The sequence below is a fragment of the Solea senegalensis genome, linkage group LG2 (assembly GCF_019176455.1).
Source record: "Solea senegalensis isolate Sse05_10M linkage group LG2, IFAPA_SoseM_1, whole genome shotgun sequence".
Taxonomy (NCBI): domain Eukaryota; kingdom Metazoa; phylum Chordata; class Actinopteri; order Pleuronectiformes; family Soleidae; genus Solea; species Solea senegalensis.
In genome coordinates, this window is record NC_058022.1 from 2,321,782 (window position 1) to 2,336,678 (window position 14,897).

General features: G+C 36.1%; 2 protein-coding genes across 2 annotated transcripts in view; both read right to left on the reverse strand.

Annotated features, from left to right (window-relative positions):
* Positions 1-2,879: 2,879 nt before the first annotated feature.
* Positions 2,880-7,706, reverse strand: eef1akmt1 (EEF1A lysine methyltransferase 1). The gene is made up of 5 exons (XM_044048369.1): positions 7,497-7,706; positions 6,710-6,917; positions 6,489-6,571; positions 5,880-6,169; positions 2,880-4,357 (listed from the first exon to the last, which is right to left on the reverse strand). The coding sequence occupies exons 2-5, from the start codon at positions 6,860-6,862 to the stop codon at positions 4,224-4,226; spliced, it is 660 nt and encodes a 219-aa protein (XP_043904304.1). The 5' UTR covers positions 6,863-6,917; positions 7,497-7,706; the 3' UTR covers positions 2,880-4,223.
* A 1,146-nt stretch (positions 7,707-8,852) lies between these two features.
* Positions 8,853-14,897, reverse strand: part of xpo4 (exportin 4) — a 66,581-nt gene continuing 60,536 nt past the window's right edge. The window contains exons 19-24 of the mRNA XM_044016458.1: positions 14,693-14,873; positions 14,476-14,597; positions 14,255-14,385; positions 13,089-13,206; positions 12,710-12,802; positions 8,853-11,401 (exon numbers count right to left, since the gene is read on the reverse strand). Of these exons, the coding sequence (XP_043872393.1) occupies positions 11,204-11,401; positions 12,710-12,802; positions 13,089-13,206; positions 14,255-14,385; positions 14,476-14,597; positions 14,693-14,873 (843 nt within the window). The 3' untranslated portion in view covers positions 8,853-11,203. The remainder of the gene's footprint in view (positions 11,402-12,709; positions 12,803-13,088; positions 13,207-14,254; positions 14,386-14,475; positions 14,598-14,692; positions 14,874-14,897) is intronic.

Consider the following 14,897-nt stretch of genomic DNA (forward strand, 5'->3'; position numbering starts at 1 on the left):
CCCGACACTTCGTACGTTTTCTATATGAATGTAAAGTGCTGAGTCAGCGTTGTACAGAGGTTTGTTTGAAGGATGTTTTAATAAAAACTGTCTTTATTTAAATTTGTAGCTGCGCTTGTCTGATTCTCATTTATATCCAAGTCACATGACTTTTTCATGTTTAGATGAAAATCTGCCATGATTGGAAATGCATGGGTAAATATAATATTAATTAAACAACAGTTTATATCAAAAATAAATGTGCCCAGGAAAAGAAGAACGGTTAAATAAAACGGTGTCCTGTTGGAAAATAAGGCCGATTTCTTTATTGTTCTGTAGACGCTCCATGGTTCTGGTGCAGGAGCAGAACCACACTCAGAACCACAGTCTCCTCACAAACGTCCTCATGTTAAAACGTCGGTGATTGTCGTGTCTTTGTCTCAGTCGTCAAATCTGATAACGTCGTTGAAAAGAGGAACTCTGAAAAGTGTCGGTTTGTAAAAGAGGAACTGAATTATTTTTTATTGTGCTTCTGTGAATACATGAGTGTCTGTGAGGACATGACACAAAACAGGTTTTTACCAGAATACAATGTCTTTAAGACCACGTTCATGTCTTTAATTCACTGTGAGACAAACTTACAACAGGAAAGTGAAGTTTGTAAACCGCTCACTCTCCCACACCAAACCCCAGAGAGAACACCAGTGATTTTAGCTGCTGGTCTACTGCTGCCTCGTGTGGTCACTTTGTGTCACTGAGGTCAATCTGAATGTTGATCTGAAAGTTTTTCAAAAGCCGAAGTTACAAAATAAAACATTAGAACTTAGTGATGGAGGCAGCAGAGGATCAACAACTCCTGTGTGTGTGTGTGTGTGCGACGTTAAAATCACTGATTTTTTTTCTGGTTTTGGTGGTTTATAAACTTCACTTTCCCGTTGTAAAAGTCTAACAGTGATTCACTCTGTCACTCGTTCACTCTGTCACCCAGCAGCAGAAATGATGTTTGTGTAGATTCACTCATTCATTCAAAAGATGACTGACTGTTTCAGCTTCTTTCAACTTTTAGATCAATTACATTAAAGTTTTGTCAAAATATACAAAGAAAAACATTCAAACATGTTAAAAGTTATTTTTGTGAAATATTTGCACAAAAAGGCACTAAACAGTAAGAATGAAATTCTCTTAAAATATATAGATTATATTTTTTTAACGTGTTAAATATGTGAAATGTATTCATTTTGTTTTATAATTTATTTGTTATTATTTGCTATTTTCATGTCTGTTAAATATGAAGTCAGATAAATATGTAATTACATTTCTCTATTTGATAAAACTGATTCATAATAATGAGCTACAGTTCCACGTGTGAGCAGCAGGTGTCAGTGACGTCATGACAAAGACTTTTATTCAGAGGAAACAATAAAAACACCCAAATGATAGACACAAGTTTATTTAAAAAACAGTCACATTAATATAATTAAAGGTCATGTTTGAATGAATGAATGTGAACATAATAAAATGTTATCTAACCATGAAACATTAATAACTATGATGAAATTTTGATCATGCCTGACATTGTTGTTTAGTATGTCGTCCAAAATGTGACAAAAAAGTTATAGTTTAGTATGTCGTCCAAAATGTGACAAAAAACTCATAGTTTAGTATGTCGTCCAAAATGTGACAAAAATGTCATAGGTTAGTATATTATCCAAAATGCGACAAAAAAGTCATAATTTAGTATGTGGTCCAAAATGTGACTAAAACGTCATAGGTTAGTATGTTATCCAAAATGCGACAAAAAAGTCATAATTTAGTATAATAGATCCAAATGTGACAAAAATGTCATAGTTTAGTATGTCGTCTTAAATGTGACAAAAATGTCATACTTTAGTATGTCGTCTAAAATGTGACAAAAATGTCATAGTTTAGTTTGTCGTCTAAAATGTGACCAAAATGTCATAGTTTAGTATGTCTTCTAAAATGTGACAAAAAATTCATAGTTTAGTCCAAAATTTGTCAAAAATGTCATAGTTTAGTATGTCGTCCAAAATTTGTCAAAAATGTCATAGTTTAGTATGTCGTCCAATATGTGACAAAAATGTCATAGTTTAATTTAATAGATCCAAAAAGTGACATTGTATAGTATGTCGTCAAAAATCAGTCCAAAAAGTCATAGTTTAGTATGTTGTCCAAAATGAGACAAAAAAGTCATAGTATAGTATGTTGTCCAAAATCAGTGAAAAAAGTCATAGTATAGTATGTCGTCCAAAATGAGTCAAAAAGTCATAGTACAATATGTCGTCCAAAATGAGACAAAAAAGTCATAGTATAGTATGTCGTCCAAAATCAGTTGAAAAATTCATAGTTTAGTATGTCATAGTCAGTATAGTATGTCATCAAAAATCTGTCCAAAAAGTCATAGTTTAGTATGTTGTCCAAAATCTGTGAAAAAAGTCACTGTATAGCATGTCGTCCAAAATGACTCAAAAAAGTCATAGTATAGTATGTCGTCAAAATGACTCAAAAAAGTCATAGTTTAGTATGTCGTTCAAAATCAGTCAAAAAAAGTCGCCGGGCGACACACCTACACCGAGGACTACGTCTCTGTGGCTGTGGGCTGCACGTGTGTCCCCAAGCTGCTGGACAAGCCGAGGGATACAAGACACAAGAGCAACCAGAGTCTGGACAGAGTGGAGGTCAAAGTCCGACGACTCAAAGCACCACGGAAGAAAGTGTGAAAGGAAATTTACCCCAGAATGAGCTTCCATATTTATACCCTGAGCCAGATCAGCTCCACAGAGGCAGCCATTTTGGAGCATCATGTCTTTACAGTAGCCCACAATTGACAAATTATTAAAACAACCTTTGAGTTTTGACGCTAACTGAAGACTACAAGAACACACTTTTACACACTGTATCTTTAATTTACATAGCACATGTACAGAAAAATGGTTTTAATCTCTGGGATTAAGACAGATGACAGATTTCTGCTGCACAAACAAAATCAAAATTACCATAATGTTTTGTTTTTTTCTTTAATATGACACCATAAAATAAAAATGAAGATAAACTGGTTAAACTGATGCATGCAGGAAATTTGGACAGCATAAAAAAACAGACCTTATTGGGTATTTTTCAAAAATCCACTATTGTTCTTGGTTATATTTAGTCAAATCTGATGTGGACACTAATGAAACATGTGTTTTTAATGCTATTGTGTCCAAAACACCTAAAAATCCAGCAGAGAGAAGAAGAAACTCTGAAGAAGACAATTTTGTCAAGTGTCCATTTATCCAAAGAACTTTTCTGCTGCACAAGCAAACTCATATGTACCTCCAGAGGGCAGCAGATGTCTCTACATCAACACAAATAAATGACAACATGACAATAAAACAACTGTTTTACACAATAAAAGCCCTGCTTTACTGTCTATGAAGTGATCAATTACTGCCTCCTACTGATGGAAAAAGTAAACACAGCCACAGATGTCAGAATTCTTACAGCATGAGCTTAAAGTTCTGTGAAATTCTGTCCTGATGAACTTGATCTGAATTTCTTGGTGGTCTTCAGTTTCTCCAGGTGAGTTTTTAAAAAAAAAACACTGACTGATTTGGGACCGGTTTGACGATTCATAGAACTTTTTTTTGGATATTAACTTCATTATGACTATTGTTACGACCAGGCCTCGGGGAAAACCTTTATCACAACATGAATAATGAGACTCCCTCTTCTCAACTCCCAAGAAACCACCAGCAACACGTCAAACAAACCATTTTAAAGGGTTATTAAAATCAAGCGCAAAATGTCTGGCTGTGAGTCATTTGAGGAAGTCCACTGCAGCTGGGATGTTCAGGACTCTTACTCGGATTCCTTCCATGCAGGATCCACCCGAGACTCACTCACACAGGTCATTCACTCAAAACATGCACACCTGCAACCCATCTCACACTAGCATGCAGACACTACACACAGGGAGGAAGCAGTCACGACCCTGGGGTCCCAACACCTCCACCTTTAAAAGAACATTTCTCCCCTAAAGAAATGTTCGATACAAACCAAAATGCTTAAGTTGCATTTTTTTATGTTGTACCTTTAAACAAGCTACAGAATATCCAAGATCTGAACTACATTGAGCAGATTCCACACCATTTGCTACATGAGTGGGTGTTTTTGGATAAACTTATTTCATTCCAACAGTCATAAATCCAGTAAATCAAGTGTCTTTGAATCAGGTTCACGTGTCCTTAGCAGGACAACAGGCGAGTAGGATAGTTGACGAAGCAGCGGAACTCGTTGGACAAGTTTCTGTTGTGTTTGGGCAGAAAGCGGCATTTTGTCACGTCCAGAAGTTCTTTGGCCAAAGTCTCCATCACCTCACCTGCAACACAACACAACAAATAATTAACATAAACATAAACATCTGGTGTAAAACGCTGCAGAAATAACAGCAAATAACTTATTGTTCTTTAAAAAACTTACAAATTTGTTCCTAGCGGCAAAAGAATTCACCTACAATAATTTCCAAAAAATACATTTCAAAGCCCTGGGATGGTCAATGATAGGCAGAAATCCCTTTTTTGATGCATTGTTATTTATTTGTAGTATCAGATTTTTTTTTTTTTTTAAACTTACTAATTTGTTCCTAGAGGCAGAAAATGTCACCTTCACAAAAACTGCTGTAAAAATATATATTCATATTTCTTTTTCCACTTCAAATGAGTCAGTCTTTTAAAACTAATTCAGCCTGAAATATACATATCCAATATTAATACTGTATATATATATATATGTTTTTTTATATGTATGTTTTTTATTGGAAAAAAACTAAAAGAAACTACACTAAATTCCATAAAACACATTACCAGGAGAATTTTATAATAATTGTTATTAGGCCCTGGGATAATGGATCAATGATTAGCAGAAACATTGATCCTGATGCATTGTTATTTTTTTGCAGATTTCTAAAAAAAAACACACAAAAAAATACTAATTTGTTCCTATCAGCAGAAAATGTCACCTTCCCAAAAACGCCTGTAAAATATTATATATTTCTTATTGAATAAATTGTGTGTCAAAAAATGTTGATCGATTTAAATGCTCTCTTTTCTTATATGGAGAAAAAACACCCACAAATTATTCACATTTAAGAAGCTGAAAAAAAAAAGCTGCTTTTGTTTTTGCATTATATGAAATTAGACACATTTGTCCACAATATGATATATAATTATGAATAAAGAATGAAATTTGATAAGTTGAATACAATTTTATGTGTTTGTTTCCCAAAAATTCAAAAATAATGTAAAAAAAACCCAAACCAAAATTATTTTGTAAAATGGAAACTAGAAACTAACAAAGAGAATATTCACATTTAAGAAGGTGAATAATCAGAAAACTTTTATCAACTTAATCATCCTTAAAAAAACACTCAAACTGCTTAATTAATTATCGCGATTAATTTACTTTGTTACTTCCTTAAATAAAAACATTTTTTTCACATGTTTTTATCCACAATGTTCTAACATATGCCAGTAGGGGGCGCCCTTCAAGTGGCTTTTTGAGGAAAAAGCAATTTTCATAGAATTATCTTAAAATTATAATCCCGATATTCCATCGTGATGTTGCAATAACAACATTTGTGATGCCATTCTTACAGAAATTCAAAATCAAAGTAGTTGCATTGATATGGAATGATATAGAGTTCACAATAAAAACACATTGATATATATAAAAAATTACAGAAACAACTTGATATTATGCATAAAATGCATTGAGATTGACACCTCTGCTTTAACATGTAGTTACATGGGACACAGAATGTTAGTTTTAGGTTGAAGTTGTCAGAGAAGACAATAATAAGACCCATGTGTCCCCTGGTGTCCCCTGGTGTCCCCTGGTCTCACCTGTGCACAGCAGAACTTTACTTTGACTCAGGTATTTGATGGTTTTGGCCACTTTCCTCAGACATTCCTCAGACAGGTACGGAGGGTCGGCCAAGACTACGGCGAAGCTCCGAGGAGGGACGTCGGCGGAGAAGGACAGCGGCTCGTTGTAGTCGTAGAAGACGAAGTCGTCCCCGTAGGCGGCGAAGCGCCGGTCGTACTCGAAGACGACGGCGGACACTCGCTGAGAACCGTCCACGACGCCCTGCTTCAGCTTCTGATAAACGCTGGGAGAACTCACACACGCGATCCTGAGGGACAGAGACGGACAGAGAGGACACATGAGGGCGAAGCTTTAACGACCCTGTGTGTGTCTTCTTGTATGGGTATCTTTGTGAGGACAAAAAAATATTATACAGCTAAGGAAGTGAGGACATTTTGGCTGGTCCTCACATTCTGACAGCCCTAAAAATGTCTTTTTCAGGGTTAAGACCTGATTTTAGGTTTAGGGTAAAGGTTAGGTTAAGGTAATGGGCTGAGAAATGCATTATGTCTATGAATGCTCTACAAACGTGTGTGTGTGTGTGTGTGTGTGTGTGTGTGTGTGTGTGTGTGTGTGTGTTGTGTTACCTGCCTCCCTCTCCAGCCTCTCGTACGACCTCTTCAGCTAAACGAGTCGCTGTTTCATCACTGTACCAGAACTGACTCATCCTCTGAGGAAGAGAGATTATAATATAATAATTTTACTTATCATATTTCAGTCAGACACTAATACAGCATGACACCATATCCTCATTTTCACTGCTGAATAATCAGTAAAAAAAACAGAACCAGTGTCTCTTGTCCCTCACCCAGTCCTCCTCCACTGCTCCCACTGCAAACTGGTCCGACTGCGTCGAGCTGCTGAGATCTGAACCAGACCAGGTCTCAGTGTAAAACTCCTGCAGGGCGGCGAGCGTGTGAGCAGAGAGCGCGGGGACGTCATCGTCGTCGCTGTCGCTCATGACGGCGAAGAAGAGGAAGCGGAAGAAGAATAAGACGCTGTGACACAGGGATTACCTGAAAATGAAAGAAAATATTAGAAGTGAAGAAAAAGTGAGGAGTTCAATTGCAGAGACAGGAAAATCAACACATTAAATATTTACATCTAAATACTTAAAACGTACAACATTTAAACATCTCATTGAGCAAAATAAACTTTTTAAGAATTATTTTTGGTTTCTATGCATTTCTGCTAATGATGCCATGACTACATTTAATAATATGATATTAACCTCTAATCGTAATAATAATAATAATAATAATAATAATAATAATCTATATTGTACTGATTTTAAATATATTTTTCAAAAAAAGAGGGAATTCAAGAGATTAAACTGGGACATTATTGTGTATAAGTTTAAAAATTTAAGAAATATAAAATATGGTTTAAAAGCAATATAAATGTTTTAAGACCTTTAAATTAAGATGTTAAAGAAGATATAAACAGCTGCACATGAGGAAAATATGCCAACAAAGAGGAAACATAACAGAATATTAAATATAATTTGAATTATTTAAATTCATTCACATGTTAAAATGTTTAATTTACAGTATTGTTACTTTATATAACAATACTTACTTACAATACAAACTTACTTTTTTATCGTCATTCTGTCGTAAACCGTTCCAACTGTGACACCGTGTGTTTGAATAAACAACAACAACAAAAGGACAAGGACAAACTTCGCGTTGTTTCTGTAAATAATTTGCCGTTAAAACGAATTAAAAAGAATAAAATTTACACACAAACGAACATTTTTCTGTCTCCGCCGCAAAAAACCGAGTGCTGTTTTGTTGTGTCGCAGGCTGATGACGTTGTAGCAGGGAGTACGGCTCATGCCGTGGGACAAAAAAGTTAAACCATCATGTTTTAATGTTCGGAAAGGACTTATTTGTCTACTATTTTTAAGTCAGAATCACACAAATTATACAGTCTGTTAATGAACATCAGCAAAAAAAAACAAACAAACGTAAAAATAAAACTGTACAAATGTCTCAGGATGATGACGTAAGGCAGAACGTTCGGTTCCGTCCGTCAGAATGAAAAAAAAAAAAGTCAAACGAAAAATAAATAGATGATCGGAAAGGATTTTTAGATACGGAAGAGGATTAGGGTCACATGAAAAAACAAAACTGGACACAAAGTAATAAAAACAACAACGTTGGCCATGAATTCTGAGATTAAAGGATTATGATTTCCCAAACACAATGTGGAAGATTAGGATTTGGGCCACAAGAGATTATTGTCAGAATTCTGACATTTTTTCCCAAAACAATTTGGAAGAGGACTAGGATTAGAACCACATGTAAATATATTACATTATTTTAGATTTGATTTAAACACTTGGCAACAAAATTAAATAAAACAACTTGAATCAGATTAAATTCTGAGATTTAAATCATGATTCTGCTTTAATTTTTATAATGTTTCCAAAAAAAACCCTTGGCCCTAATGCTCTTGTGTAGATAATCACCTACTTAAATTATTTATATTCTAAATTAAACACGCGTGAAATATTAATATTTAGTTAATAAAACTAAATAAAACTAAGGTTATACTGTTTTTAATATCAGAATAATCTTTAGCATCAGTTATTTTCAAGGTTTATCGTCTTAAATCTAACACAGGCATGTTTTTTGAGAACAATCATTCTGAAATCAGAATTTAATAAATCTAAATCAGGTTTTGACTTCTTGTTTATTCTGGGCTATATAATTCACCATGTCCTCTAACTCCCACATACTATACTTTTACTATTGATTTTATTGTTTATACACAACACAATCATTTTTTTTAAAATAATAAATCACTGTGTAAAATACTTACGATGACTCCTGTGTCACAAAAGCATAAAGATAGATAAAAGCATATCTTTATTAATAAAGTAGATAAAAGACGTTATAAAGAGACGAGGACACGAGTGAAGGGGGAAAAAAAGCAGAGGCCACGACAACATTTTATACAATAACTTTATGTACACTTTTACACTTCATTAACAAAAACAACAAAATAAACAAAATTAACAGCCGTTCTACAATAAACCAGGTTGCTGCGTCAGCGAGTGGCTCTGCTCCTTTTTTATTTTTGGTTTTGTTATTGCTGCCCGTCAACAGTCTCTGCTTCAATCCAGTGTGAAAATGATGATGATGAAGAGTGAAATTTATCTGCTAAACTTTAGAAATCCCGCTGCGTCTTGCAGGTCTGTCTGTCCACAAGGGGGCGCCTGCGACGACGTAATACTACAATCCAACAACAACAATGACAAAAAACAAACTGCGAACAAAAAAAATAAAAGAAAATACATCAACACAGAGAAAGTTGCTCCCTCTTCCGCTGAATTCATACACTGATGAACTCTTGGCGCCCTCTGCTGGCGTATAAAAACACTTCAGTCCGCTTCTCTTCTCGTACATTTCACCGTTATATATCTATGTATATATACTGTATATGTACACCCAAGTGAAACACGATCTATCTGCTGCTTCTTCTTCTCCTCGTCATCAACAAACAAACAAACAAACACCGCCCTCCTGTGCTATGTGATTCATTCAATGAGCCCCGTAAAACAAACAGCTGTGCTGCTGGGCTATCACGCCTTTGTCGTCATGGCAACGTTACGCGTGTGCGCGCGCTGTAGTGGACATTCATGTCGGTTTACAGAGACGGTTCATAAAATGGACGCCGTCTTGTTTAAAAGACGCAAGATTCAGGATTTGAACAGTTTTTTTAAAGCAGAAATTCCTTATTGGACGACACCAGCTGTCAATCAAACCTGGTGTCCAATCACATGGGCCGTCTAATTTACTTCAAATGAATGCTAATTAATTAGGAATTGAATAATGATTCAGCGAAAAAGAGCTGAAACAAGAGATTGAGGGAAGTTTTTGTGTCGCCCCCTGGTGGCTGACTGCTACTGAGTTTTTAATTATGTCCAAGTCTATGGTCACTTCATGTACGACATGACGTGTGCGCGCATACAGGCACACACACACACACTAATGCATGTTAAACAATCAACAAGACAAAGGCACTGTGGGAACGAACAGGTCAATGTGTGTGTGTGTTTTCTTGTATTTGTTACCTCCTGAGGACAAAAACACAGACCTCGTCAAGACCAGAACTGTCCGAATGATTGAAAATCAATGTGGAGTCTTTAAAAGTTCAGTTAACCTACGTGTGTGTGTGTGTGTGAAAACATTAAAATAAAGTGTGTTTTCTTGAATTTCTTGAACAGGATCAATAACATCTGAATCAATGTAGAGTCTTTAAAAGGATAGCTACATGAACCCGTGTGTGTGTGTGTGTGAACTGTTCAAATAAAGTGTGTTTTCTTGTATCTGTTACCCCTTGAGGACCTTTTCTCACAAAAACACTGACCTTGTGAGGACCATTAGCGTTGTCAGAATGAATGGAGATCAATGCAGAGTCCTTAAAAGGATGAGTATGTGAACCTGTGTGTATGAAACAACAGTTAAATTGAAGTGTGTGTTTTCTTGTATTTGTTACATCTTGGGGACCTTTTCTGACAAAACACAGGATCATTAGTGTTGTCCTCATGAATGTAAATTATTAAAAGGATATCTAAGTGAACCTGTGTGTGTGTGTGTGTCACAAAGACTTCACTACATTCATCAACAAAATCTTGAAGAAAAACTTTCCTGTTCAAAAGCAGCCACTTGTTTGACCCTCTTTTTCTTGTATTTGTCGCCTCTTGAGGACCTCATCAGGACCAGTAGTCCTCATGGAGACCAAAACCTGGTCCTAATGAAGCAGAACGTCATATTTAAAAAGGAATTCAGTAAAGGTTAGGGGTTAAACATTAACTGGTTAAGGTAAGGGATAATGCTTTTTTTAAGGCTGTCCAAATGAATGAATGACTGTGTGAACCTGTGTGTGTGTGTGTGTGGAGGTGAAAGGATGTGGAGCACAACGACCCCATCACCATCAGCTGCTGTTGCTCCGCCCCTCGACAACTGGATAGGAACCTTTCTACTGAGTCTGTCTGCTCTGCAGTTCAGTCTCCATGGCAACAGCTTCATCATTAACGTCCAGTCTGTCAATCATGCTTTTTTGGGGGCGGGGACACAGGATGGAGGTCGAGTGGATGCAACAGTTAAAAGAAAAATAAAGAAAATCTATTGAGGTGGAGTCAACATTCAGACATGAGATGGTGTCGTCCCTCCTCCTCCTCTGCAGAGACAAAGTCCTCAGAGCTGTCTCTCTGTCTCTTTCTCTGTTACCCATAGTTCATTGGGACAAAGTTGGGGGCGTGTTTTCCGAGGCAGAGGTGGTTTTCCAGTGGTTATTTGACGCAGAGCAGTCCGCCGACGTTGGCCACAAACTCCTCCAGGCTCTTGAGGAAGGCGACCTTCTGCTTGCGGTCCATGGTGGGCGGCGTGCTGCTCGCCGTCAACTTGTTGAAGGCGTCGGCGAGTCGCTGGTAGATGACGGCGTCTCTTTGAGACGAGAGCAGAGTCTCCACCAGCTCTGAGTATTCCGCCTGAGGGAGGACAGCGAGACAGAGCGAGACAGAGAATCAGAGAAGCGTCAACAAAAACGTGGCTTTTTTAAGTTAAAATGCGGTGCAGAGTTTTAAGAAAATACGCATCAATCTGTTTCAATCCACTGCTGTGAAGTGAATTAAATTATTATTTTCAACATCAATTAATCTGTTCATTAGTTTCTCTATTAATTTAGTAGTTAAAATTAGTTGTTTGGTCCATAAAATGTCAGGAAGTGTTGAAAAATAACTGAAAATCATTCAGTTTAAATGATTTTCCTCGTTATTGGGAGCAAATAGTCACATTTAAGAAGCTGAAACGTCAGAGAACTTGTTTAATTTACTAAAAAATAAGTGAATATTGCAACGTAGTTCATGATTGATTGTATTAAATTGTATATTTTGCCTTTTCCAACATCTGATCCAGTGATTTTGTTGAGTATTGGACTAAATATTAAAACTAAAGAAAAGGTGGTTACTTAGGGATTGGGTAAAAATAAACCTGCAGTAGAAATTTACCTTGTTTAAAGGATCACTGTCCAAAAATGTTAAATACTTTGCGTCTATATATTATATCTTATTTCGTACTCTAGCTTTTACCTTCTATTTTTCTATTTCTTATACATAACCAGTTAATGAGTCTTGTAATCTATCTATCAATCTAGAAATCTAGTAAAATAGCTAGCTAGACGCTTTATAGCTAGATAAGGTTTTCTTATCTATCTATCTATCTATCTGTCAGTCATAGATTAATTTGTCAAAAATTACAGAAAAATAACCGATGACATTCCCCCTTAAGTCTAACTTACCCTAAAGAAACAAAACAAAAAACTAACAATATTCACTTTGATTTATTGTTACAAAAAAAGGATAAAAAGCAGTAAAAGAACCAAAGCCGTGTTTGTACAGAGCGGACACAAGAGGGCGCCACAGTTCAGTAAAAACAGTTGAGACTTGTTTATTGTCCTTAAACATGAGGGAGAAGTTGATGTGTTTGGTTGATTTAAGTGTGTTTTTTTGTGGAAAAACAGAAACAAACAAACATTAAAAGTCACCCCAGACTTTTGTTTTGTGACAAAATCAACAAGTAACTAACATTTGTGTTTGTGCAGCAACAACAAGACAGAACAAAGTCTGTGTTTGACTATTTTATAAATGAGAAAGATCAACACATCCATTTAAAAAAGAAAGAGTTCAGTCATGTAAAAAGCTTTTAGCTGCCAAACAGCTGAGCCACTAATGGAGCCTTTCCATCATACAGTTCTAACACCACTACTCTCTCATTCATTCACTCACTCACTCACTCACCTGGTGCAGGCACACGAGTGTGTAAAGAGCTTCTCCTGCTGCCACCGTCATCTCTGTGTTGTGTTTTTGCAGGACCAGCATGTCAAACACCAACTGAAGACAGAGAGGGGGAAAAAAAACAGAGACAGACATTTTACTATAAAAGAAAAGAAACAAACAAAAATCCTGATTTCAAAGTTTTCTTTTCAAATCTCACCGGCTCTAATGAAACCTTTACAGTAAAGTACAGTATAATAATACATGTAATTACACAGTTAACGTGTGTTATATTACACATTTCTTTAAATCTAAAAAGAAAATATATTAAAAAAAGACAAACTGAGCCTTTTTAGGTAAATAAATCATCACAGTTGCACGTTGGACATGGATTTTTTTGTACTTTGAGGAAGTGACGCGTGGCAACGAAAAGGGGCGTGTCCTTCTCCTGGTTTTTGGCGCATTGTTCGGCCAGAGGAGACAACGCTTCTAAACACAGCTGACTGATCTCTGAACTCATCCTGACAAAACAACGTTAAGGTAAACAAACGAGCAAAAATAACAAACAAAAACAAACATGAGGAAAATGTGCAGCTGCAGCAGAAACAGCGAGGATTTCTGACACGAACGTCACTGAGGCCAAGAAAATAAACACTAAAGTGTCTCTTCTGCAATGATAGTTTTGGTTCTGATGAAATAATTCAGAAAATAATGTCAAATAACATTAAAATATAAAAAAAGAGGCTGTTTTACTCAATAACTTTAATTTTAATTTATATGTTTGACTGTATTTTGTGCTATAATAATAAATAATAAACTTTATTTAAACATGAGCTGATGAGCATTTACATTTTTAAATTGAGAAAAGAAAGGTTGGTGTTTATTTTAACATTATGAGCATAAATCTGTGATTTACAGTCTAACAAATATAGTTTAGTTTATAGTTTACTCATAACTTATGCTTCAAGGACTTAAGAATTAATGTCTTTTAATGCTTTAATTCATTAAAATAACATTCTAAAACAAAAATATGTAGATACTATGAGCATGAAGCTTTAATTATTTGTAGTTTGTGTTCTGGTTTACAGCTTCTAGGACATAAGAATGACTTTTTTTAATATGTTTATTTGTCAAAATAAAATTAAAACTGAGATTAGATTAGATAGTGATTTGTGGTCTAGAAAATTTAGTTACATGGAAAAAGATGCGTCACAGACTTAAGAATTAACTTGTTTTTAATGCTTTAATTCATTAAAATAACATAAACGCAGACAGATGTTTGTTGAATTTGATAAAACGAGCATGAAACTGATTATTTGTGATTTGCAGTCTAAAAAAGTGAAGTGAAGAGAAGAAAGACTCTAAAATTATGCTTCTAGGACCTCAGATTGTTAAAATTAAGTGTGTAAATCTGAAAATAAAAAGATTGGTATTTATTTCTTGTGATTTCTGGTCTGGTTTTACTTCAGAATTATCGTTTAATGCCTTAATCTGTCAAAATAAAACACAGATCTGGTGAATTAAAGCACTTTTTAGCTGCTTCCCAACGTTTCTGAGGTTAAAGGATACGAAGTCATGCCCAGCTCCAGGGAGAACATGAGGCTCTTGAAGAGTTCCTCTGGCAGCTGAGGGATCTTCTCTGGGAAGATCTCACAGATGAAGGTGATGAGCTTGTAGTACTGGTTACACAGGGACGGAAACTGGACGAGGAGGAAGAAGATTAATGTGACACATCTCAACCTCAGCCATATATTTAAAATAAATAATCCACGTTGTGTAGTTTTTTTTACCTTGAGCAGATCCTGAGACATGAGCGGAAGAACAATATTGACACCGTAAAGAACCACATCTGCTGCCGACACAGTCCGATTAGTAGCCGGCGTTCCCTGGTCCTGATTTCTAAACACTTCGTCTTAAACAGATAAAAACAAAAAAATGTTCAATCTCACTGAACTGGAGAGACAGACGAGGAGGATCAAGGACACTTCAGACACCGAGGGAACCGACCTGTGTCGCTGAAGTCGATGAACTCTTTGGAGAGCAGGTTGGTGAGCAGCTCCATGATGAGCAGCAGGTCCTGGTACTGGTCCTCCTCGGCCGAGGCGTCGTTCCGCTTCCGACACTGGTTGTTCTTGGAGTAAACCTGCAGCAGCGTCAGACAGGCCTCGTACAGCTTCATGGACTTCGTCTGAGCGAGAGGACGAGAAGAAAA